At 47.7% G+C, this 26772-nt stretch overlaps 1 protein-coding gene across 3 annotated transcripts in view; it reads left to right on the forward strand.

The window, feature by feature from the left end:
- The window catches only part of spz3 (Spaetzle domain-containing protein 3), a 110864-nt gene that overhangs the window by 41444 nt on the left and 42648 nt on the right, over positions 1–26772 (forward strand). The window contains exon 1 of one of the 3 annotated variants that reach the window (XM_075699078.1): positions 6373–6475. The exons of 1 other annotated variant lie outside the window; for it this stretch is intronic. In XM_075699078.1, coding sequence (XP_075555193.1) covers positions 6449–6475 — 27 coding nt within the window. In that variant the 5' untranslated portion in view covers positions 6373–6448. Of the gene's footprint in view, positions 1–6372; positions 6476–26772 lie in introns of those variants that run through there. One more of the 3 variants, XM_075699062.1, reaches the window with a different exon arrangement.

Genomic DNA, 26772 nt, shown 5'->3' on the forward strand with positions numbered 1-26772 from the left:
AAACTGCCCAGTCTGTAATGCCAAGTCTTCTACTCCGAGTCAAGCCAGTTCTTGTGGTGTATCTCGCCGTGTATCTCACCGTTTTCATGCGTCAACGAGCAGGCGACTGCCACCTTTTGCAGTCCAAGATGGGGGGAGGACCACGGAAGCGAACCAGCCAAGCGCGTTGAGCTCATCGCGAACGTGCGACGACGCTTCCCTGATCTGCCAAACACTTACCCTGGCCAACGATGCCGTGATGGAGCGCCGCCGGGGTCACCCGTGCTGCCAGGTGTCCGGGGGTGGCGGCCGCGAGGGGGACGCACACGAGCGTGGCGCCGGTCTACAACAATGTTGTATAAACATAATGCATCTTCTTACAAACAGCGTGTCTTAAATATTTAATAGAAATACAAACACTACAAGATATAATCTCCGCATAACAGTTCGCTACAGGACAGTTACGTTATGAATAGAATCATTCTCTGCACATCAAGAATGCTTCGCATTACGTAGCTGTCGACTACAGTTGAGTCTGCTACTTTTCCTTTTTTTGCTTGTGTAAGCGCGGTGAAGCTCTGGTAATGATTTTAGTGACTTCATTTCTCTTTGATGACATTCACTGTGCACCTCAGAGCCAGTAAGCTCGGAAAAAAACATAGGCTAGGTCACAAGCCACAGTGAAAAAAAAATTTGAAATAAAAAATGAACCCATGTAAGAATACGACACAGGTGTAATGTGATCATAATCAAGAACGGTTTAGCGTGTCAGCTTGAGCTTACACTTCTTGTAGTGCTCCTATAGTTCTTTCTTCCCAATCACCGCCGCACTCACGATGATGTCGACGCAGGAAAAACGTACCTCACGCACTCTGCAGTATGTCAGGAAGAGGACACGGCCGCGCAGGTCAGCGGCCGCCAGGAACAGAGGAGAAATGTTTGACTCCGCAGCGGTCTCGCCTTGAAACTTCTTCTGCCAGCTGAACGACCCTTATCGGAGTGCGGGGCGCTACACGCGGTAATTACTGCGACACGGCTGCCTGGTCATCCAGCAGTGCGGGAGCCATAGGCGCGGGCTTCGGCGGGCATATCGCTCGCTCCTCGCGCGGAGGTAGCCGCGCTCTTCCGCGACGCTGGAATCCCACGTTGGTGCGCGCAAGCGGAGCGGTCGCTCGCTGGGTGCGTCCGCGCTTGGATTCCACGGGTGCACTTCACCCCCCCCCCCCCCCACAAAGGTGTGCCGACAGTACTGTACAGCGTACACTGCGCGATTACACTCACCCGTGTCCGTACTTCCGAGAGAGAGAGAGAGAGTAAAACATATTTATTAATAATATTTGAATGGCGAGAGCAGTGTGGGAGGAACCCTCAGTCCAGGGTCCCTAAGATGATTCCGGCGATGTTTCGAGCCCGTTAGTCGTTCTGGCAACGCGGTTGATATTTCCGCTCGCTCTTCCGCCGACAGCGTTGCAACGCGAGAGACGGGTTTATTACTGTCGCTATCAAATTTCTAGTTATTCGCTTTACGATAGCCGCTGTAGCTGTGAAACAGGCTCTTCGGCTGCTAGGGTTTTATCACAATTGCAGAAAGCAAGAAAAAAAAAAGAAAAAATAAGAACGTCACATGTTCATTCGGATTTCAGTGTACATTTAATTTCAGGAAACTGCTGGCTGGATCTCGGATATCGTGAAAGACATGAGAAAGAGTCCTGGCATTGCCTACATGCGAAGCACAGTAAATGGAGGTACATATTAATGAAGCAGAAATAAAGAAATCGAAACCAAAAAAGAAGTACTGTATAACATTTCTACGCTTCAGCTCAAACAATGGGCGAACAATCACGCCTGGATGAACGGACCAGCAGGCAACCGCAGCGCCGAGTCATCAGCGGCTACAAAGTCGCGAGACGCGGTGGACAGTTACAACGGCGCAGGGCGAAAGGAAACGGCTGACTAGCATTCAATCCGCGATCCCTCCCTTGCACGTGCTGGCCGTTAAAACCTGACAAGCGAGTAGGCAGCGGTTATTTTTCCCATTGAACAGTCAGCCACGTTGAACACTTTTACATCCGACCCGATGAGATTTTGACTATTTTGTCTGTCATGTTGCACGAAACTGTACCATACCGCACCAGGCTTCCTGGGCTCCCAGCCCGAAAACAATTGCGTCACGGCTATTCAAGAACTTCGCCCTTTCGCGTTGGTTGTGCGCGTCATCGCCGTCTCAAGCGCTCGTACTCTTGAAGGCTGACGAAAACTGCATAAGGCTTTCTGACGCGTGCTGGAATTGAAATGTTCGAGGAAAGACAGCTGACCCCACTGGTGACTACGCCCTGCACGTGTGTTTGCTGGCTGCGCCTTCGCAACGCGCAGACATAACGCGGGTTAAAGTAATTATAGTAAAATAAGGGAAAGAAAACAGGAAGAGCTCAGGACGGCGCAAGGCCGGCGAATGCACGTGGCCGGCGCGAGCCCTTGCACTTACGTATGCACCGTTCTCATCTCCCTGCATGCGGAAGTATTCATTTTCTCCACGCTTCCTAGGGAAAGCATATACACGTCGCATATGGTTTTTACACTCTTTTTGATATGTACAATCGTGTTTTGGGGGGAATCGGCAATGAAGGATAGCCGTTCCGTTAAGCAAAAGAAAGCATCATATATGATGTTTGATTAAAAGTGAAGCTTTAACTTTGTTAATGAATGCAACTGCAAGCGGTTACTTTTGGCCGAAGTGTTGAAAACTTGAAGACACGAATGTCCGTAAAACAAACATCTGTCTTGTCACGAAATTTGGCATAATATAAAGCGCGCTAAGCGGAAAATTGAACAAAATGTTAAAGGTGAATATTGGCACTGTCTCACAAAGCGATAACTGGAAGAAACGAAGGATTTCACATTATATTTATCTTGGCGCCTATCAAACTGCAATTTAATGCACTTGTAATAATACGCTTTACTGATTCAAGTTCCTAATCTGTTCCAAATATATGTATTGTTCACAAGGTATAACACATTACGATGTGTGAGTTTGCGAGTGTAATCTTCTACCTCTTTTTTTTTTCATTTTTGCCAAATTGCCCTGAAACAGTGGGACCAAATTCACAAAGTTTTTCGTTCTTACGTATTGCTTATCAATGGCGTGGCCGCCTTCGCTTACTCAATTTTCGCTGTTACGATTACATTTGATCAGCGTCTCTCCTTAAAAACTTCATAAGAACTGCTATCGGAATACGGGCCGTGACCAAACTTCCAAAATAAGTTTGGGGACAGAATTGATCTCCGAAAGTAAACGCGTTTCTCAGTGCTAAGCAAAAATGTGAAACCCTAAACATATTATCAAAGGCGGCTCGTCAATGACAAGCAGTTCTCGCAACGAAAAGCTTTGTGAATTTGTACATTGTTCTACACGACAGCTTCAAGAGCGCAATTTGGAAAGTTACAATTGCCCGAAAGTAGGCAGCGACAAACATGGAGTACTCGTTGTGCCGTCTTTAAGAGCTAAACTCGTCCCAATTCGGCTATCAACTTGACACTTTATTTTTGGCAAGCCCGTATTGTCAGCTCTGGAAGCCGCTGTTTTATCACTTTCTCATTAAATATGGAAGTAACACATAGGTTAGTACAAATAAAACATGCACAAGTCGTTATAATTACCGGTAACTTGATATCCCGGAGCCACATAGCTCGTATTGTTGGCGCTAAATGATAATCAGGAACGAAACGAAAGTGCCAGCCTAACGACGTTCAGCACGCCTCGTGTCTGCCTCTTGCTCGAAAGTATACCTGTAGGAAACGTAATTACTCCTTTTCGGGTCTTTGCCGGCTGTCCCGCCATCTTTGTCACATTCTGTTAGAGAAACTTCTGCCACCAGGACACATAACTATACTGGCGGCCAGTAGACGGAAGCCACTAAACACATAGATAGCACTTTACTGTGCGAAAAGGGAAACGACTCCACTTCTCTCGCCGGTCCGCTGCTTCTCAAGCGGGCACCATGCATCGCACGTTTCGCTGGGAAACATTGATATGATGATTTCACGCTGTCGTAAGTGAAACTGCAGAAGTGAGAAGGCTATGTGCAGCAGCCAAGGCGGTCGCGTGGAGTTCTCCTCGAGTGCTCCGCATATCGTTCCATGTGCGCGTGCGAGAGCCGTGGCAGAAGGCAGGCCCGCTTTTATTTATCGCACTTCCGAAAACGAGCTCGCTGCCTGCCTCCCTCGTTTTTCTTTTCTTTTTTGGCACGCTTGAGCGCGCGCTGAAGATGTCTTGACCGAGATGCACCAACGCAGGGCACCTGCATGCGCTCGCAGCGCTGATGCGGCAGTTCGGATGCTACGTGAACGCACGGCACTCTGCCTCTCGGTGCTGCCTCCTCCTGAAAGCCTTGCGTGGTTGGAGGCACTGATTTCGCAAAGCAGAGGGTTCAGTCCAGTTTGCGTGTGCCAGCACAAGTTCTTCGGGTTACACAGCGAGATGCATTGTTCAAGAAACGGGCAGTTTGCTTAACGGAGATTACAGGTGGCGTGCAAACCAAGTCGCGGACTTTGGCGTGAAATGGCCATGGCATCAAACGATGACGATGATGATAAAAATTTTTTATATAGGATTGGCTCGAAGGCCTGTTAGGTAGAACGGGAACGACGAAGAACAAAAGGAGACATTTCGATAGCATTCGTAGTGCGTGCGTGTGTGTGCGTGTCTGTCTGGGGTTCGGCTGTGTGCAAGCTTTGGCCAGCAATGATAGTCGAGGCGCTGGCGCATTACGCTAGTGAATGGGAGATTTAGTGAAACAGTGACCAGATCACCACAAGCCTGCTTGCCTTAGCTTCTTTTCCTTTTATGGTTACTCTAAGTGGAACAGATCGCATTATTTTTTCGTTCGTTGTGTATTAAACTCTAGTATTTTAGTAGAGTCATGCACAGTAATCCGCATAAAAGTGTCACCCGTAGGCTCATCTCTGCATAGAATGGAGTAAAGAAGTAGCCTCCGTTTAATATAAGCTTCAAGATACGAAAAAAAGAAGCGAAATTAGAATCTAGTGGTGATCACCTCAGGGTCCTTTGATGTGAAGGGTGACACATGCGTTTGAACATGGAACGGGGCGTGGAACCGGCCTTCGGTTTGTCAGAACACTATTCGGTCATAGCAGGTCGTTACTATGGTTATCATGTCTTCTGTAAAAAAAAAGAAAGGCTTAGCATTTGATGTGCTTTCAAATCATTACGTAGAATGTAAAGCTATGAGTAATATCAACGGAAATCTTGTAATATCCTGCTATTTGATCCTTTCTCTTGAAAAAAGAAACTGTGCTGGGGATATTTAATCCTGATGTCTGAAAACGCTTGGTTCTGAAAGCGTGTGAAAAGTTATCGGCAAACATCAGGCTCAGTTAAGGTTGTTTGTACAGTTCGAGACGTGTGCAGTGTTGCCTAATGCAAGATGGGTTGCAGCAACATATCGTGACTAAGCGAGCGGTAGACCAACGTCTCGGTCGCGTAGTCTTCTTCCTGTTGTTGTAGCGGCGCTTGCGCAAAAGCGTGGACGGCTCGCAAATGAAATGGCTCTGCGTGTCGGGGAAGAAGGCACTGGCCGCGAAGTGAGCCGTGGCTGCGCCCTGTTCATTGATGTCGCCCGTCACGCGGGTGTCACTGAGCTGCACGGCCTCCTCTCGGTTTCGCCGCGTGCACTTTAACAAGGCTGCAGGCTCTTGGCGCTGACATTCTAACCGGCGCCCAGAACAAACAACACCGGCGGGGAGGAGGACTGACAGCGGCCCATGAATCGGCCTTTGCGAAAGAAGAGGGCCTGACACGTTTTGCAAGGTGCACCGGCGGCAGCAACAATGCGCGCGGCGTGTCCCTCGAGAGTGCCGAACGACTCAGCCGCGTTTTGACATCACTTTCGGCAATAACCTGGCCCCACCCGGCGGCGGGGGTCAAGCCCCGAGCATGCACACACAAACAGACGGAAACCAGCATTCCCCCGGCGCGCGAACAGCACAAGCGACAAAAAACCGGTTGGCGGCGGCCGGCGTCGTACACGGACTGACGTGCCCGGCTCCGCATGCGTCGCTCGGTGCAACAACAAAGGCCAGCAAAAAGCACGGACACGACTTTTGGGAGGCCCGCAGACGTTCGCCTGCCCGGGGGGAGAAGGCGCCGGTAATGGTCGCTGCCGTGGCGGCACGGCGGGGGCGGGGAAACTTGCTTGACCTCAGAGGGTCACGCCGGGGCCTGACCCGTAATTTGGCATCCAGCTATCCGTGGGAAACACACCGGCGCCAATGGCGGTCTACCACACCCGCTCTATCGCGGCGCATGCGCACGCCGGCTGCTCCGGCAAGAGTCTCGGGCCGCGACCGCGTCCAACGCACGGCCGCGACTATGGCCGCGCTGCCGCGACCCGCTGGATGACGACGTGCGGCCAGGATTACGCGCCAGGATTTAACCCGGTCGGCCAGGACCATGACGGCGCTGGGACCCGGGCCCCAGGTGAGCGGCGCTCAAGAGCGGCCCAGAGCATGCTCTCCGCCGCCGGCGGAGAGAATCTTCTCGGCCGCTGCTCCAGGCATCACCGACGCTCCCGGCGCCCAGGAAAGACGTTTCGCTATGATCGGGGGAAAAAAAAGGCTGTGCTTTTCAACCGTGTCGGCCAATGGCTGTCACCCAAGTGGATCACAGTCGCAAATATCGTGCGCTATTGGACTCGCTGTAACTGACAGAATAATTGTACGAGGACTGAGAGAAGGGTAGCAGCCCGCGATCTTCAATTTGGACGTACGGGCATCCTCGCATGGTCTACTCATTTCTTTCAGCTTTCTTCCTTCTCCTTTCGTTACGTACCACATCGTTGTGGACCTCATTAACTGCCATCGTCGTCCCCTGAGCACTCTTACCTGGCCTTCTAGGTTTTCTTCTTTTTCTTGCCTTTTAACACCGAATAGGCTCAATGAACTTTTCGTTGCTTTTGATCATAGCTTCTTGTGGTAGTGCAAAAATTTAACTGCTTCTGAGCTCGAAAGTCCCGAAGAAAGCACCCCCCCCCCCCCGAAAAAAAAAAAACATAAAGCATTGCATGCCCACTCTTTCATGTGTTTTCCTTCCAGAGATTTCAAATTGGTAAACAAAGTGCAGGGTATTCACTGAGGCGCCGTTAACCTAAAAGTGATGCAATTCATTCGTAGCAAGAATGTACCTTTTCCTACAGTGCTTTTGCTTGAACACAGCCGAGAGATGAATGGTCTTCCCAAAATTTCTGTGGTCTATACCGCTCCTCCATATGCTTAACGAGTGCGCAAGTAAAACTATGCACTTTTTAATGAATCCCATATCAAACGTCAGGAGATAACGAGACGCTGGCACCGAATTACCATTCGTTAGCGCCTAACTGTAAATCGTAAGCGCTAATTGTGAATTGGTGTATCACTGCGCCTTTGGGTTACTTGTACATAACCATTGGATCTTATTATTTGGGTGCAAGCCGAACGCGCTGGGATATTTACTACTACCGTGGAGTAATAATTTGTTTGTGTGCGTCCTTTGGCGTACACAGGCTCAAGTAGATACGCACGCAGCAGATTGAGAGCTGAAATGTCGTTTGTGAGGCGGCCGGTCTAATCAGCTAATTATTATCGCCGCTCACTGTACTCTTTTGGACCACAAGACAGAGGAAATTATTGCGTGAACAGAATAACACCCGTATAAATGGAGCAAGCCTGAAGTTAGCCAAGTCTTTATAGCCACATGATTTGCTTACGCCAATGGATGGAGTACTGTCACGCTGCCAACCATTCTAGAAGGTTTCTAATGGCTGTAGGAAAACCGGTGTTGTGCTGCTTCATCATAAGGTCCTGGCAGTTGTTGCGAGTGTACTTAGTTGGCCCAGAAAACGTTGCCAGGAATGAACGTTCCTATCCTCATTAAAAGCCAAATATAAAAAATAAGCAATTCCATTTATCATAGCATGTACACAGGGACTGAAACAAACTTCTTGCAATATTTAACAGCCCTAAAGAAAGTAATTTCTTCCACTGCCCTTTTTCTTCACACTTAACCGTTAAAATTGATGGAAGCGGATAATAATTTCGCACTCGGTAATCGAAGCTGCGTTTAGGAAGTACATGTCTATTGGTTTTTTAAACTTTGTGTCTGTATTCGAGAAATAAGACCATCGTAAGTATAGCCTTTCCGCTTACACATCCTATCAGAATGACTACAACTACGAAAATTGTGCGCACACGACTGCCCATTCTTAGGAACAATCATCAGTGCTCAAACGCTCACAACGGAATAAACTTAGAATGTAAGGTTGCAGATTAATAGTTCTTTAATATCTATCAGCTAAATCGTCATATGAGCCACCTGTTTTCCTGTAAAGCACAATAGACATTGAAGTTATATCGGGATAAATAATCATATATGCGGGAAGGCGTCGTACGCTGGACTTGCACGTAAACTAGCGCCTGCCAATCGCGATAGCCAGCATAATACCGGAGAACGCGGCTAGCTGGTGACGAATAATTCTTGCGGATAAACTGCTTTGTAAATATCACTCAGGTGTTTTTACGAAGAGGGCACGACCCCATAGCGTTACTAAAAAGTGCTGTCACTGCTTTACAGATTATTAGCACCGCTACGTGCTGTACAATAGCTAACCATAACTGCTCTTTTAGCTACATTGAGGCTTGTGCGCTTTTATGAGATGTTACTTTATTTTGACAGCTTCTAAAGTCAATCTATGAAATGCAGTCTGATCATCTTGCTCGTAAATGTCATTCTAGTGTGGCTCTTATACATTGTTCGCTGCAGACGTGAATGCTTGAATACCTGATGCATTCGCTATGGTATGTAATGGAGATTAGTAATGACATGTTCCAATTAAGGGTTTCTGTGCCATACCGCTGACATCATCTCTCTTCTTTCAATGTTTTCTCTCAGTCATTGGAATCAGTGTGCGCTCTTCGATTTGCCCCACGTATTTCACAACATTCCAATGAAAACTGTAGTGGTTAGTTGTAATGCTTCCAACCAGGTTACAAAGTTTTTGACGATATAGAGTTTGTTGCGATATTGAGAACATCTATAGTTCAATAGTGTCATCATCATCATCATCAGCAGCAGCAGCAGCCTGTTTTATGTCCACTGCAGAACGAAGGCATCTTCCCTGCGATCTCCAATTACCCCTGTCCTGCGCCAACCGATTCCAACAAGCACCCGCAAATTTCCTCATTTCATCGCTCCACCTAGTGTTCTGCCGTCCTCGACTGCGTTTCCCTTCTCTTGGTAGCAATTCTGTAACCCTAATGGTCCAACGGTTATCTAACCGGCCCATTACATGACCTGCCCAGTTCAATTTTTTTCTCTTGATGTCAATTAGAATATCGTCTATACCCGTTTGCTCTCTGATCCGAACCGCTCTCTTTCTGTCTCTTAACGTTATGCCTAGCAATCTTCGTCCCATCGCTCTTTGCGCAGTCCTTACCTTGTTCTCAAGCTTCTTTGTCAGTCTCCAAGTCTGTCCCATATGTCAGCACCGGTAAAATGCACTGATTGTAAACCTTCCTTTTCATTGATAATGGTAAGCTTCTAGTCAGGAGCGGACGTCTACCGTATGCGATTCAACCCATTTTTATTCTTCTATGAATTTCCTTCTCATGGTCAGGGTTCCCTGTGATTAGTTGACCTAGGTAAACGTACTCGTTCACAGACTGTAGAGGCTGACTGGTGATATTGAATTCTTGTTCCCTTGCCCGGCCATTCATCATTATCTTTCTCTTCTGCATATTAATCTTCAACCCCACTCTTACACGCTCTCTGTTAAGGTCCTGAGTCATTTGTTGTAACTCGTCTGCATTGTTGCGGAATAGAAAATGTCATCGGCAAACAGAAGGTTGCTGAGATATTCACCGTCGATCCTTACTCCTGAGCCTTCCCAGTTTAAGAGCTTGAATACTTCTTCGAAGTACGCAGTGAATAACATTGGAGAGATTGTGTCTCCCTGTCCAACCCTTTCTTTATAGGTATTTTCCTGCTCTTTTGTGTAGAATTAAGGTAGCTGTAGAACCTATGCAGATATTTTCCAAGGTATTTACGTAAGCGTTCTCTACTCCTTGATTACGTAATGCCGCTATGACTGCTGGTATCTCTACGGAATCAAATGCCTTTTCGTAATCTATGAAAACTATATAGAGAGGCCGTATGTACTCTGCAGATTTCTCGATTACCTGATTGATTACATGGATGTGATCCATTGTAGGGTATCCCTTTCTGGGGCCAGCCTGTTCCCTTGGTTGACTGAAGTCCAGTGTTGCCCTTATTCTATTGAAGATTATTTTGGTAACTATTTTATATAATACTGGGAGTAAGCTAATGGGCCTGTAATTTTTCAATTCTTTAACGTCTCCCTTTTTGTGGATTAGTATAATGTTTGCATTCTTACAGTTTTCTGGGACCTTTGCAGTCGATAGACACTTCGTATAAAGAGCCGCCAGTTTTCCAAGCATTATGACTCGTCCATATTTGATTAAATCGACTATTATTCCATGTTCTCCTGCCGCTCTTCCTTGTTTCATGTTTTGCAAGGCCCTTCTGATCTCATCGCTAGCTATAAGAGGAGTTTCTGTATCCTGTTCATTACTGTTTCTAATGGAGATATCCTGACTCCTAGGAGTACTGTACAGGTCAGTATAGAATTCTTCCGCTTCTTTTACTATATCTTCGAGATTGCTGATGATATTACTCTGCTTATCTTTCGGTGCATACATCTTGGTTTGTCCTATGCCAAGTTTCTTTCTCACTGATTTCAGGCTGCGTCCATTTTTTATGGCTTCTTCAGTCTTTCTCACGTTGTAGTTTCGAATATCACTTATTTCGCCTTGTTGATCAGTTTTGACAGTTCCGTGAATTCTATCTTATCTCTTGAGTTGGACACTTTCATTCTTTGTCGTTTCTTTATCAGGTCCTTTGTTACTTTGGAGAGCTTGTCTACTGGTTGTCTGCATCGTACGTACATGACATTCTTAATTGCCTACTGGTTGCCTTGGTGCCTTGCCTCCCACTTCAGTTGCTGCCTTTGAAGCCAGCCTACTTACGGTTTTATTCATTATCTCTGTGTCATCTTCATCTCTCTGTTCTAAGGCTGCATATTTGTTTGCAAGTACCAGCCTGAATTTGTTTGCTTTTGCCCTTACTGCCTCTAGGTTGACCTGTTTCTTCTTGACCAATTTTACTCTTTCTCTCTTCAAATTGAGGTGAATCCTAGCCCCCACTAACCTATGATCTCACTAAGGCCGATATCCCAAACAATGTCTGATAGTTCCTTAAAGAGTCCTGCTAACCTAGCCTCACTCGACAGAGTACAGCAATTAAAGGTTGGCAGGGTCAGTTTCCATTGGTGGCCTGTCCGGACCCAGAGATTCTTAGCTCCCTCTGCTGCGTTACAGGTCTGACCACCGCCGTGGTCAGGTGCTCCGCAGCTGCTGAGGACAGAGGGCCATGGGTTTATTGAAGGAATCATTTGGGAGGTAGTGGCCGAATACTGCACCAGGCAGGCCAATTCCTGTTCTGGTGAGGGAGTGTCGTTGTTGAAGCTTAGTGGGCCTTCCTAATTTGGTTGTACCTGGATTAGTATAGACCCACTCGCTCTCGGCATCTTTTGCCGGTGTCAGGCGCCACTCCTAGCCTGCAGATGTAGTGCACTGGAGGAGATGAATTTCAAGCTCATCATCGTCAAATTATATTAAAAAAACTTATAGAAGGGTTCGAACTTGTGACTATGGCAACCCAGTATTCTAGCCTCACGCCACAAGTGAGGCTTTGTGGGTGTAGGCTGTTTTGCATAAAATGGCGTGCCTATGTGAGTATCTTCGATCGTTATACTCACATAGCACTGAATATGGAGGTGTGCGTTATCAAACTGTGCCGCATAAATTTTAATTTCTTTTTGTGCGAAGTGTAAGCGAAGACGCGAAGCATGAGTCAGGACACGACTCTTTCCATTCTACTTGATTACTATCGCCGTCGACTACGTTTTCTTTCTTCATTTTCTGGCGATGGGAGCCTCGACAAAAGACTGGGATCGGGGAAGAATGAAAACACCGTTGCCCGTTGCTGCCGCGCCGATTATTCCCACGGCCCGTTTACGGCTTCGACGCCCTTGGAGTAAGCATGACTAAGCATCCGGTTCGCCCTCGTATGCGGCCGGAAAATGATCGCAGGACCGAAATATAGGCCATTACTCGGAGCTGATGTCACCGGTGACTCGCTGCGATGGCGCGTCTCACCGCACGCACTATGCACTACGCTGCTCGACGCCGCGGTCACGCCGCCGCGTGATCGGCGCGTGAATGCAAAATCCTCGCGCGGCGGCGTCGCACTGCGGCGCAGACGGTTAGCTCATTTTTGTGACTGCTCTCTCAGGCATGTCCCCTTTGTGCCTGAATGTGAAAGAATGGGATATGTCCATATAGGCTACCAACCCATCGTACCTTCCTACTCCTTCTCCCTCGTTACCATTGTGTAAAGGCAGGCAACTGCTACTTTACCACAATAACATTGAAGAGCGTAGTTAATGCGCCCCCATGCTCCAGCGTGCGCACGTTGATACGGATATTGTTGTTGGAGCCTGTGTTATGCTTGATGTCAGTAGATCACTACTCTTCACTGACGAAGCGTTGAGACGATCCTGAACATGTAGTGTAGCACAAGACTGCGCGACACACACACGCGCACGCACACGCGTGCGGGAGCACAAACAAACAAACGAAAAAATGCTCTGTAAGACGTGCAGGCTGAGGCGCTACTGAGACAAGGCGAGACGTTTACAATCTCAATGTCTTTTAACTGCTGACAATGTAAACGCGCAGAGAACTACACTTCAACCGCACATGCAATAAAGTTCCCTTCGACCACTAGTTTATACGCTCCACGCGGCTAGGCATTCATTATGCCGGCTCACGCATGCAGCTGCTTTGAATAGGCCGCAAACGCAGCTAACGTCCGTCAAGGTAGTAAGTTGCCGGCCACAGAGCGCCAGAAAATTCTAAGTGTGGAAACTGCAGTCTTTCTCAAGAAAGCAACGCTGTTTCTGCACATCTATTCGTGTCAGTGTTGAGAGAATCGTGATCAACGAGCGATCATAGGGAACACATGGCGCGTAAAGCGTTCTTATTGGGCTTCTAGTCGGTTCCTAACTGACCGTCTGGATTAGCCTCTGCGTGTACCCACGCGTGTATGTTACAGCGGTTGTTGCTGAAACTCGACATGTGCAGTTTTCAATGATATTCTGCACATCTGTATTGCATTTGTTTCCAGATTCATGTCAATGTTTTTTAACACTGCATTGCAAATAATGGACAGCTTGTCACTAAGAAGGGCCATAACAAGAAACTCAAAGGCAGTCTTTTTTTTTATTATTTCATGTGCAGGTGTCTAAGATTAGTTAGTTAGCCGTTTCCAACGTTTGTTTCTTTTAATGCGCATTCAACAGGCACGCCGTTTGCTTCACGCTGATGTCTTTCGTATTGTTTGGATCGGACTGCTGGTACGATCTGTTGGGAACTCGGCGCTGACGCCCGTGGTTGTACCTGGGTCGCAAGCCCCAAGGGTAGCGTTGGCCTGGCGGCCTGGGGTACAACTGGAAGCATCCGAAGTTCCCGGCAAAGCATGAGTCGACTGGTAACAACGAAACAACTTGTTTATTTTAACATCGCAAAGAGTTGGCGGTCAGGTTTGACCGAAGTAGAGAGACGGGAGAGCACTTCACTCAACAGAAGAAATCGGAGCCCTTCTTTTGGCGTCCGGGGGCAGCTGTTTTTATACTCTCGCAGTTGAGGGCAAGAAGGAACCCCTCAAAAGACGAGCACGTGAATGTACAATGGGCTAATGGTGACGCACACTGTCGTAGCGATGCCGTAGCACCATGTCGAGCACGATCTCGTAGCACCCTGTCGTGGCGCTGCCGGTCGGACACAATGACTGTAATGAGAGGATGGTCCCTGCTTTGGCATCGCCTGTTTCGGGCACAATGACTGGAACGAGATCCCTGCTTTGGCATCGCCTGTTTCGGGCCCAATAACTGGAATGAGATCCCTGCTTTGGCATCGCCTGTTTCGGGCCCAATAACTGGAATGAGATCCCTGCTTTGGCATCGCCTGTTTCGGGCACAATGACTGGAATGCGAGGATGATCCCTAGGCGGTCGCATCGCCGCAGTCGCGCCTGGAAACACCTGGCGATGAGTGTTGCGGCGACGACGATCGGGCCAAAATGTCTGCCGCCCCGCCGCAGTCGCGCCGGCAAAACCACGTGTCGCAGGCGAAACGCAACAGACCGCCCCGCCGGGGGAAGGAGATCCCGATGGACAGGGGACTGCATCCGCTGTCCGGAGGGATGTCGCTCGATGATGCTCATAACCGAAGTCGGGCGTCCCTTGACGTTTCTTGAGCGCAGCGCACAGAGAAGGCCTCGTTCTCTCGTTCAGGTTCGCACGGGACACTGCAAAGTGACCTCGGGAGAGTTCACATTTTTGTTCTCGTTCCCGGCAAGCGTTAGAACTACGCTGAAACTCAACCGCTCAGTCAGCAAGCACGGCACAACCCTCACTAAGCCCTGCCAGGCTCTTTCCCCTTTTTATACCACTGCCTAGTTCCTTACAGTAGTCTAGCATCACTCAGAACGCGTCCACAAATTGAAAAATTGCACTAGAAAGCATATCATCACTTTGAAACACTAAACAAAAGCAATATGTTAAAAAAAAATCCTGCCTCAGGAAGAAAAACATCAGTAACAAACAATTTTGAGGCTAATTCCTACGTTAGGGGCTTCGACTTAAGCCATCGGCGTTACCGTTGAGACTCCCCTTTTTGTAACGCACCTCAAAGGAATATTGTTGTAAAGCGAGGCTCCAGCGCAGGAGGCGGCCATTTTTGGGAGAGATGGTCTGCAGCCATTGGAGAGGGCAGTGATCCGTCTCAATGATAAACCTCGAGCCGGCTAGATAGCATGACAATTTCTGAACGGCCCACACGAGACACGCACACTCTTTCTAGGTGGCGCTATACGCCTGCTCACGACTGGTCAGCTTACGACTAGCATACAGGACGGGGTGTTCTACTTCTCCATTTTCCCGTTGGCACAGTACAACGCCCATGCCTCGCTCACTAGCATCGCACTGAACAATGAACCCTTTTGTATAGTCTGGCGATCGTAGCACAGGCTGGCTTGTTAGGGCACTCTTTAGGGCGCCAAAAGCTCTTTCCTTGGTCTCGTCCCAGACGACTGTTTGAGGCTCTGTCTTTCTTAGAGCATCCGTCAGGGGAGCCGCGATATCAGAGTACCTAGGGATGTACCTCTGATAGTAGCCGGCGACACCCAAGAACGACCGAATATCGGTCTTGGTGCGCGGTTGCGGAAAGTCTCGCACAGCGGCCACTTTTATTTCAGAGGGGCGGCGACGACCCTGACCAATCACGTGACCGAGGTAGACAACCTCGGCCTGTGCTATCTGGCACTTAGGAGCCTTGACTGTCAAGCCCGCTTCGCGCAGGCGGGTTAGCACTGCCCGCAAGTGTGTCATATGCTCAGACCAGGATGCGGAGAATATCGCTACGTCGTCTAGATACGGTAAAGCGAATTCTTGCTGTCCCCGCAACACTTTATCCATGAGACTTGAAAAACAGTATGGCGCGTTCTTCAAACCAAAACTCAACACTTTAGGACGGAATGTTCCCATTGGTGAAATGAACGCCGCATACCTACTAGCCTCTTCTGTAAGTGGAACCTGCCAATAACCCCTGACAAGATCTAGGGTGGAAATAAACTGAGCGCTACTAACTTTCTCAAGGCGCTCCTCGATGTTAGGGATCGGATAAATTTGATCCTTAGTGATGGAATTAAGCCTGCGGTAGTCGACGCAAGGACGAGGTTCCTTGCCCGGTACCTCAACTAAAATCAAAGGGGAGGTATAATCACTCTCACCTGCCTCAATAACACCGAGCTGTAGCATTTTCTTTACCTCAGCCTCCATAATATCGCTCTGGCGGGGTGACACCCGATACGCCTTGGATCGTACTGGCTCTGGGGAGGTAAGTTCTATATCATGAGTAAGTACAGAAGTCCTACCAGGCCTCTCAGAGAACAGACCTTGAAACTCTTGTAATAGCTGGTGTAGTTCGGTTTTCTGCTCAGGCGACAGCGGTGCTTTACTGATAAGGTCACCAATGACTTGACCGGTGTCTTCCCTGTTCGTCACTGAGCCTAGTCCCGGAAGCTCGACTGGAAGCTCTTCAGGAACGTTTATCATCATGCACACCACTGCTTCCCGTTGTCTATAAGGTTTGAGCAGATTACAGTGGTAAACTTGCTGTGCTTTCCGCTTTCCTGGCAGACTTACCACGTAGTTAACGTCCGACAGTTTCTGAACAATTCGCGCTGGGCCCTCCCACTGCACGTCTAGTTTGTTGTTTAGCGATGTGCGCAATATCATGACCTCATCGCCAACCTCAAAACGACGGGCCCTGGCTGTCCGATCATAATAAACCTTGGCCCTCTGCTGGGCCTTTGCCATTGCTTCACCTGACAACTCCTGTGCCCTTCTTAAGCGTTCGAGGAGCTTAAGCACGTACTCCACCACGACTGGGTCGTCGCCCCTACCTTCCCACGATTCTCGAAGCATGCGAAGCGGAGATCGAAGCGAGCGACCGTACACCAGTTCAGCTGGCGAAAACCCCGTAGCTGCATGCGGCGCGGTCCTTAAAGCAAACATCACCCCAGGCAGACACAGCTCCCAGTCAGTTTGATGTTCAAAACACAAGGCTCTCAACACGCGCTTCATGACGGAGTGGAGCTTCTCAACGGAATTCGACTGTGGGTGGTACACTGAGCTGTGTAACAGCTTTACCCCACACCTTTCGAGAAAAGTTGTCGTCAAAGCGCTAGTAAACACTGTGCCCTGATCTGATTGGATTTCCGCAGGAAAACCAACTCGCGCAAATATGGACAGTAGTGCATTAACTATCTCAACTGAGCTGAGTTCTTTAAGCGGCACTGCTTCAGGGAACTTTGTCGCTGGGCAGATCACAGTCAAAATGTGTCTGTACCCCGTGGCTGTTACCGGCAGAGGTCCCACAGTATCAATAACGAGCCGTCTAAAAGGCTCCGTAATGATAGGTACCAATTTCAACGGCGCCCTCGATTTGTCCCCTGGTTTGCCCACCCGCTGACAAGTGTCACATGTCCTCACGAAATGGTCTGCGTCCCGAAAACACCCTGGCCAATAGTACTCTTGCAAGAGACGGTCCTTAGTTTTCTTAACTCCTAGGTGTCCGGACCACGAACCCCCATGTGACAAGCGCAACAGATCCTGACGATAGCATTGAGGCACGACCAGCTGATCGAACTCCACTCCTCGGCGGTCTAGATACTTCCGGTACAGGACTCCACCTCTTTCCACAAAACGCGCAGTTTTCCTGGCGATACCTTCTTTGACATTGCAGCGCACGTTTTCCAGGCTGCCATCCTTTTTTTGCTCGGCTATCAAAGCCGACCGGCTGACTTTTAGCAACCTATCAAGTCCGTCTGACGTAGGCGCGATGAGCAAATCAGTAGATAGCTCTTCTAACTTTCCCGAATCGGGATTTTCCTCTCCAGTATCTGGCGCCTTCAACGCTACAGACTCAATTTTATTCAGTTCGGGCGTGCTCGGAATATCAGCTTGCTGCGCCTCTGACCCTTTTTCGTTGTTTGATAACGTCGGCCCCGCAACTACCGCCTTTGCAGCGAGCTCCCGAACCTTCGATCTGGTTAAGGCCTGAACACTAGCTTCACCAAACAAAAGCCCCTTCTCGCGCAGGAGGTGATCGGACCTGTTTGAAAATAGGTACGGGTACTGGGGTGGCAGCATAGATGACACTGCCGCCTCCGTCTCAAGCGCTCCGAAAGGTCCTTCAATAAGCACCTTTGCTACTGGCAGACACACGCTATGAGCTTCCACGGCTTGCTTGATCCATGCGCACTCGCCCGTGAACATATGGGGTTCTACATAAGACGGGTGAACTACATCCATCGTTGCTGCGGAATCGCGAAGCACTCGGCACTCTTTCCCGTTCACGAGGAGGTCTCGCATGTAAGGCTCGAGAAGCTTCATGTTCTCGTCAGTGCTGCCTATTGAAAAAAACACAACTTTTGGTGTTGTTTCCGGACACTGCGCCGAAAAGTGACCCGGCTTCTGGCACGTATAACAAACGCGCGCTCGCCTCATCTCGAACCGCTTTCTGCGTTTGGCTGCCGCCGTCTCTTTACGTTTGGTCGGACTGCTTTCACTCGCATCCTCACTACGCGTGTCCCCCTTAAATCTCATGGGTGTGAACTTTGGCCTCTCAAACTTCGAGCCAAATTCACCCTTTTGACCGTCCTTAGCTCCGCGAGCCCGACGCGTCACAAACTCCTCGGCTAGCTCAGCGGCTTTAGCCACCGTACAAACGTCTGGCCTATCCAAGACCCAGTATCGCACGTTCTCCGGTAACCGACTATAAAACTGTTCTAGCCCGAAGCACTGCAGAACTTTATCGTGGTCACCAAACGCTTTCTCTTCTTTGAGCCACTCCTGCATGTTCGACATAAGCCTATACGCAAACTCTGTATATGACTCACTTCTGCCTTTCTCATTTTCCCGAAACTTCCGACGGAACGCCTCCGCAGACAGCCGGTACTTTTTTAGAAGACTCGATTTCACTGTGTCGAAATCCTCTGCCTCCTCTCTATCCAAGCGAGCGACTACGTCGGCCGCCTCGCCGGGTAACAAAGTGAGCAAGCGCTGTGGCCACGTTTCCCGAGAGAACCCCTGCTTCTCGCACGTTCGCTCAAAGTTAACCAGGAACAAACCAATGTCCTCTCCAAGCTTAAACGGCCGCATCAGGTCAGTCATTTTGAACAATACGCGTTCTCCTGCACCGTGTGCCTGACTTCCATTACGAGCGCGTTCCATCTCTACCTCAAGACGCTTCATTTCCAAAGCGTGTTCGCGCTCTTCTTTTTTCTCTTGTTGCTCTCGCTCTTTCTGTTCTTTACGTTCACGCTCTTCTTTTTCTTTCTGTTCTTTACGTTCACGCTCTTCTTTTTCTTTCTGTTCTTTACGTTCACGCTCTTCTTTTTCTTTTTGCTCTTTAAGTTCGCGCTCCTGTCTTTTTGACCTCTCCTCAATAGTCTCAAGGCATTCCGACAGCTCGTCATCCTCAGCCTCTAACTCAAGAATAGCCTTTAGCAGTTCAGGTTTTCTTAGTTTGTCTGAGACATCCAGACCCAACTCTCTTGCAAGCTCCAACAATTTCGGTTTGCGCAACGACTTCAAATCCATGGCTGCTCTGAATGCTGCTTTCTCTACTGCTTACTATTGTCTTGCCGCAACTAACCCGGCAGCAACGACAACCACAATTACCAGCTCTGTTTCTAACACTAACAAAAAGCCTGGCAAAGCTCAGAAGAAGAAAGTCCCGCACTCACCAAACCTCGCAGGCAGGAATTCCGCGCAGTCGTTCCGCTGCAGGCAACCAGTCGTCACACAGGGCTCGTTGCACTGCTCCCGGATCGTCGTTGAGCTGCTCAGCATACAGTCAACTGCATCTCTTCGCTGCTGGCCTCCGTTGTCGCGATCTCACCGCTGGCAGACAGTTGTTTGAAGTCGGAGGCGATCTCACCGCTGCCAACCAGATGTTTGGATCGGACTGCTGGTACGATCTGTTGGGAACTCGGCGCTGACGCCCGTGGTTGTACCTGGGTCGCAAGCCCCAAGGGTAGCGTTGGCCTGGCGGCCTGGGGTACAACTGGAAGCATCCGAAGGTCCCGGCAAAGCATGAGTCGACTGGTAACAACGAAACAACTTGTTTATTTTAACATCGCAAAGAGTTGGCGGTCAGGTTTGACCGAAGTAGAGAGACGGGAGAGCACTTCACTCAACAGAAGAAATCGGAGCCCTTCTTTTGGCGTCCGGGGGCAGCTGTTTTTATACTCTCGCAGTTGAGGGCAAGAAGGAACCCCTCAAAAGACGAGCACGTGAATGTACAATGGGCTAATGGTGACGCACACTGTCGTAGCGATGCCGTAGCACCATGTCGAGCACGATCTCGTAGCACCCTGTCGTGGCGCTGCCGGTCGGACACAATGACTGTAATGAGAGGATGGTCCCTGCTTTGGCATCGCCTGTTTCGGGCACAATGACTGGAACGAGATCCCTGCTTTGGCATCGCCTGTTTCGGGCCCAATAACTGGAATGAGATCCCTGCTTTGGCATCGCCTGTTTCGGGCACAATGACTGGAACGAGATCCCTGCTTTGGCATCGCCTGTTTCGGGCCCAATAACTGGAATGAGATCCCTGCTTTGGCATCGCCTGTTTCGGGCACAATGACTGGAATGCGAGGATGATCCCTAGGCGGTCGCATCGCCGCAGTCGCGCCTGGAAACACCTGGCGATGAGTGTTGCGGCGACGACGATCGGGCCAAAATGTCTGCCGCCCCGCCGCAGTCGCGCCGGCAAAACCACGTGTCGCAGGCGAAACGCAACAGTATTCATGGTGTACGTAGTGTACTGAATCGTATACCCAACTGTCTAAATAAAAATTAACTTCACTCTCTTTTTTGTTTACATGAACAAAACGTCCCGCTACAATGTAAACTTAGCGCTTTATGTTAACCTGGAGCTATGATGGAACGTTTTATCGATATTATGTAAGGATATATTTGAAACCAGTGGATAACGACGGCTACTCCTTGTTGTACGAGAAGAATGAAGACATAGCATAAACGAACACTTGTTTTTACCGCTATTGGCCATTCTCTCACGATCGCGCAGTGCACTAGGCTGAGTTTAAGGCATCTCCATCTTTCAGTCTGCGCATTACGCAGATATAGGGACACGCGGCATGAATGTGCACAATATAAACATTGTCTACGCAACATGCACCTTCATGACCTGAGTAAGCCAAAAACGTTTTACTAAGCCAACATGAATTTTCACCTCTACGAATGACAAGAATCCATAGGGAGTGTATCGAGCAGAAGATTTTTCTGCAGTTTCATACGCTGCGCCGTAAGTGCCGTATTCTATAGAACAGCCACTGAAAGCTGCAAGTCAGCACCGAACGAGAACATAGTGCAAACTGGTGAATGGACAATGATATAATCTGTTCTATCCGTTTATCGTAAGGAAATACATCTTTTATATTTTTTTTTCACGGGACGTAACATTCTAATTGAATTCAAAGACATATAGAGAGTTCGGTATTGCGGTTTTGTGGCGCTGACATTTCCCGCTTGCTGAGGAAGGGCTAGCATTCTAATGCGTGACTAACGATGTTTGTGCCTTGGTATACGGATCTCTCTAGTACCTGGAAGTACGAGTCTGACACACGCCGCGGTACCTTCCGAGAACACGACCGCAGGAAAATTCGGCAGTCGTGCCCAGAGGAGCAACAAACTGTCCCTTGGTATCATAAAGATGCGCGCGAGGCGAAAGTCAATTTCCGGTCGTGCATCGCATGGCCTCCGACGTCGGACGAAAGGTTTTTCCACCTCTCGTAAAGGTGGGAACAGCTTGTGGTATGTCTACGTCATAGTGACTCTAATAAACTTAGAAGAAAAAAACATTATATTAGTGCCGTCAGCGGAAAACTTGTTGCGAAAAGTACACTATGGACTCTCTTTAAAAAGAATATGGAAGGCATCTAGAAAATGTGTACGTCTTCTCAGAAGTTCGTTTTAACAGAAGTTCAGGGAATCAGCAGGAAGAAAACGAATTTCCTTACATCGTATAGCTTACCAGAGGACGCGTCCTAGCAGAGGTCATCTTTAACAAGGTTTGTGAAAACCTACCTTAATTTCTTCGTCTTCGTCATTGTGAGCGCTGTTTCTGCCAAATTTAAGAAAGCGTATTGTACTTACGTTGTTTTCAGTCCCTGAAGCATGAGAGCTCGGCAAGAGACAAACGGAGCACGCCTGCCCTCTGAACCGGCCTCGCAAATGAGCTGTTCATTTGTTTTCTTAAACTGCGTGATAAATACCACCTACGAAGAATAATCAAAATTGAGAACTCTGTTGTATCGAGTTTCACAACTCGATTACTTTAATTTCCTGCGACTGCAGTTACAAGCTCAAAACTAAGTTTCCTTTTTTCTGTTCTCTCTGTTACGCGCTGACTAGGACGACGACGATCATCAAGTCGTTGTGGTGGTCGTGGCGTTGTCAGTTTCACCAGCTCAGCTTCACCATTGCCTAAACTTCGCCCTCCTCGGCTACTGCATTGCTTGCAACAGATTAGGGTTTACATACGTGAGGGTAGCCACATTAGCGCCTAAAACAACACTGCCCGCCGCCGCAATTTGAACTTATTACTTATATCCGAAAGGTCGGGCTTCAACTCTGTATACGAGGCTGTCACAAAACAGTATTAGAACTCTTCTCAACCACAGGACTAGACTGTCGTCTGTAGTGCTCGTATACTCTGCGTGTGATGTGATGTGCCTTCCTCTTCTTTTTTCCATCTTTATCTCCTTCCTCTCTTCTTTCTTTTTCTTTATTCAAGCGGGTGGGTGTAGTGTCCTTTTCAGGAGGCCATTGCTAGCCCTCTTCTCTTTCTCTCTCTGTGTGGTTTGTATGTGTTTACATGATTCATAATAATAATGCGCACTTGGCAGCCGGACGCGCTAACCTGGGCTCGATTACACGACGCAACGTTCGCGTCGGGTAATCTGCGCAAGGTTTGGGGCACCATACAAAGTCAGAGAGGTGTGTTGTCTCTGCATCTGTTTTGGAGGCTACAACATTCAATACTGTAGCGGACGAGAATGACGTTGTGTTCATGGCAAAGAAAATTTCTCGGTGACGGCGTCCGCTGTGAAAGCCTTTAATGCTTTCACATCAAATAGGTTCAGCGCTATTGGAATCACTGAAGTCTGCTGACCTTTCTTGTTTCGAACGTGTCACAGCTACCTATTATCAATGAATGAGTAGGTGCTCTAATTCAATTAATGTCGGTTACAATATATCGGCGCATATTTTTTTCAGGTATTTTATCTTGGGATGGGGGGGGGGGGGTAATATCCAAGAAACTCGTAAAAATCTTCTACAGAACTGAACAAATGTAGACAGCTCATGCCTCAATCTGTAAAACTACTACTGTACAACTCCTCTTTCTCAGTTATCCTACGCGCACCTTGTTTGGGGCAAAAGAACAAAAACAAATCTAGGGGCGCTATAAGGTAAACCTATTTCAAACTTTTCTATTCCAATTCTGCAATCAGCCCTCGACAGTTGGTCAAAATATTTTAGGGCCACCCCCACTGCGCCTGTCTGTCACGCGACGTTAGGAAAACCGCGAGAACGCCCCATCTGATATTATATGTGCACACTGATTATGCAGACTAAACTGAACGAAACAAGTATTCTAATTTCTGGTTCGACGTATTTTTCGCCATTAGCGAAAAAGGCTTCGTTTGACCACTTGCGGTCAGACGTTTTCGGGCTGCACCCACTTCGCCTGTCTGTCACGCGACGCCACAAATTCGCGAAAACTGACCGAGTCAAAGTGACGCGTACGCGTTAAAGATGCATTAATATGCCGAACAAAACACATTTTTTTAATAGTCGGAGCTGCCCCATTCCGAAAGGAATACAAGATGGCTGCCCGCCGATCGCTTTGGCACTGACAACTCGGAGCTGCTGAGGAGCATGGATTTATTATTTGCGTAAAATTAAAAAAAAATTGCGTGGCAGTAAAACGTTATCGAGACCTTTCGGCAAGTTTGCATCGCTCTGCCAACTACTCTTTGCTGAGGATCTGCTTTAGCGGCATTTTTAGCCTTCCATTACACGCCGTCGCGATGTTTTACTAGCCACCGCAAGCTAAGGGAAGCGGACCAATCGTAGACGCCGGCACCACCCTCCTTGTCCTATTATCTACTTTTACTGTGCTGGCTCGGCCCTATCGTAACTCTCTCTCCTTGCGCTTGCTCCTCGCCTCTTGTCAGCCAATTAGATAACGAAAACTGTTCAATGTAGGCAATGCCATTTGCTTTGAGAACAAAAAGAAAGCGACATCCTTTAAATGAGAACCGTGTTTGATTTGGCTTTTCGAGCAACACTGCAGGTTGCCGCCCGATGCGTGCGTCGGTGGTAACGTAAATTTGACGTCAGGAGGTTAGAATAAAACAGATTGGAAAAGTTTTACGTTATAAGGCCCCATACCGAGGATTCTTAATTCAAAAGAAGATTATGAGAATAATTGCAAACGTCTGATATTAGTTTCACGCGCATCAACTCTTTAAACAATTTAAGGCTATAAATGTAAATGATTATTATAAATATCCTTTACTCCAGTGATATTGCTCGGCCACAAAAAAGAGAAATTCTATCTACTGGGACATTTCGCAACTAGGGGAAAATATTCCCGTAAACACAGTATACGCGTCGCTCCAATATTTGGCACGTGTCTACTGCTCATAACACCTATGCGAAACAATGAATCACTTTTACCCTTCCAGCTTTGCTCAGTAATTTTGCCAACAAATATGTAGATGTGTCACAGTTGTAAAAAAAATACAATAAGAGGTTACTCTCTCTGAATATGTTATATATATATATATATATATATATATATATATATATATATAATATGTAAATTTTTGTTCTATTTTTTCTACTAATTTTAAGCTGCGTTTCTTTCTACTTGTAGAATTCTTATGTTCCTGTGGAAATCATTCTCTGTACATCTGTGTAAAAGCAGTCATTTGTATTCAACAAAATTCTGGGTTTTTACGTGCTAAATCCACGATCTGATTATGAGGCAGGCCGTAGTGGAAGACTCAGAATTAATTTGGACAACCTGGGGGTTCTTTAACGTGCTCCCAATGCACGGTACTCGGGGGTCCTTACATTTCGCCCCCATCGAAATTCGACCGCCGCGGCCGAGATTTGACCCCGTGACATCGCGCTTAGCAACGCAACGCCAAAGCCACTGCGGCTGATCATTTGTATGAAAAGTGTCTGTAACTGCTAGTGCTGTGTAAAAGGGCAGCCATCCCGTCATTCTACTTACTTCAGTAGCTTTTTTTGATTACTCCTTCTTTGTATATTTTGTTCAATTAGAGTAAAATCAAATTCAATTCAATATACCAGGAGGCGGGCAGTCACAGTAGTTAGATAATAGCCGTTTCAAGGTTTTTGATCACTTTAGTTTCTTAATAATTATTGGGCGAGATGGTTACTCAACGATATTAAGATTAGGGTATAGTTCTTCATGAGTATAAAGTTTGGCGAGGAGAATAAAAATTAAAAACATTCTTTATTTAATAACCCGTAACATTCTTTACATACAACCCGCCGTGGTTGCTCAGTGGCTATGGTGTTGGGCTGCTGAGCACGAGGTCGCGGGATCGAATCCCGGCCTTGGCGGCCGCATTTCAATGGAGGCGAAATGCAGCCGTGGCCGAAACACCCGTGTACTTAGATTTAGGTGCACGTTAAAGATCCCCACGTGGTCGAAATTTCCGCAGTCCTCCACTACGGCGTGCCTCATAATCAGAAAGTGGTTTCGGCACGTAAAACCCCATAATTTAATTTTTTTAATGCTTTACATATCACAGCGAGCTGGCGATTATCGTGAAAGTATGCTCATAGTGCGCATCAGCGCCCGCTACCGGCCATTGTGTCGATTGCAAGTTGCGAGCTCTATCTGTCATCAGGAAAGCCTTCTATAGTGCATATCTGCATAACTAAATGGCTACATGTCAGGAAATTTTCTTGCATTTAAAGGAAGACTATTTAGTCATTGAGTCACGCTACTATAGAGGCTTTGTCCTCTCCGACGAGTAAAACCATAATCATACACAAGAGAGAAATAGTTTCTCAGACGGCATAAGTCTGGCCTGACGCTTTCTGAGTACGCTATTTCTCTTATTCTTAGATTTATTCCTTTCATGCAGAAGACAAATTACCTTGAAAGTAGCTAAACGAACTGGGAAAACAAAGATAAAAAGAAGAGGAAAAGAAGAAACACTGCAGTTTTCTTATACCTTCCAGAATGACAACACAAATTTCGGGGAAGTGGGCGAGTTTGGGGTACGAAGGCTGTGGCGCCCTGCGCTTTTGTTATAGCCTCGGAGCGTTTCCCGGCAGAGAGGTGCTTTCGGTTGAACCTTTCCGCAGCCCTGCTCCACCGTGCTCACCGCCTCCTTGCGCCGCGTTGCGCCAATGCTGATGCGCTGACGCCGGCGGCGACGAAAGCGCGACAGCTGTCAATTAAGAGGAAGCTTTAGCTCGGGCCCAACTCAGACGGGGCCTATTCAAATACATGTAAAACGCAAAAACGCTTTTCTGAGATAACCCCTGGAACGATTTTAATGAAATTTGTTGCACTTGAGAGAGAAAGTTAAATTCTAGTGACTGTTGTAAGCGGAATTTCGATTTAGGGCCTGAATTTTGTTGAAAGAAGAATTCGCAAGTTCGAAAGAAATAGACGCACGAAGTTTATAAAAAATTAATAGCTCTGCATCAAGAACACATATCGCGTTTCTGTAAGCGCCATCCATTAAACCATTCAAAGCGGAGAAATTCGATATGTCAATTTAGATGTTATGTCAATTTGTTACATTGTGTACAAGGACTCTGCAAAAGCAGAGTCCTTGTACAATTTTCTGGGGATTCATGTGTGGCATATCAATTTTGCCCGCTTTAGACGTACTATTAGATTCAATTCACAGAATTGTAATATCAATTAGCATTGCTGTCTTACAGAGTTGTAAACT

This window comes from Dermacentor variabilis, chromosome 1 (genome assembly GCF_050947875.1).
Source record: "Dermacentor variabilis isolate Ectoservices chromosome 1, ASM5094787v1, whole genome shotgun sequence".
Lineage (NCBI taxonomy): Eukaryota > Metazoa > Arthropoda > Arachnida > Ixodida > Ixodidae > Dermacentor > Dermacentor variabilis.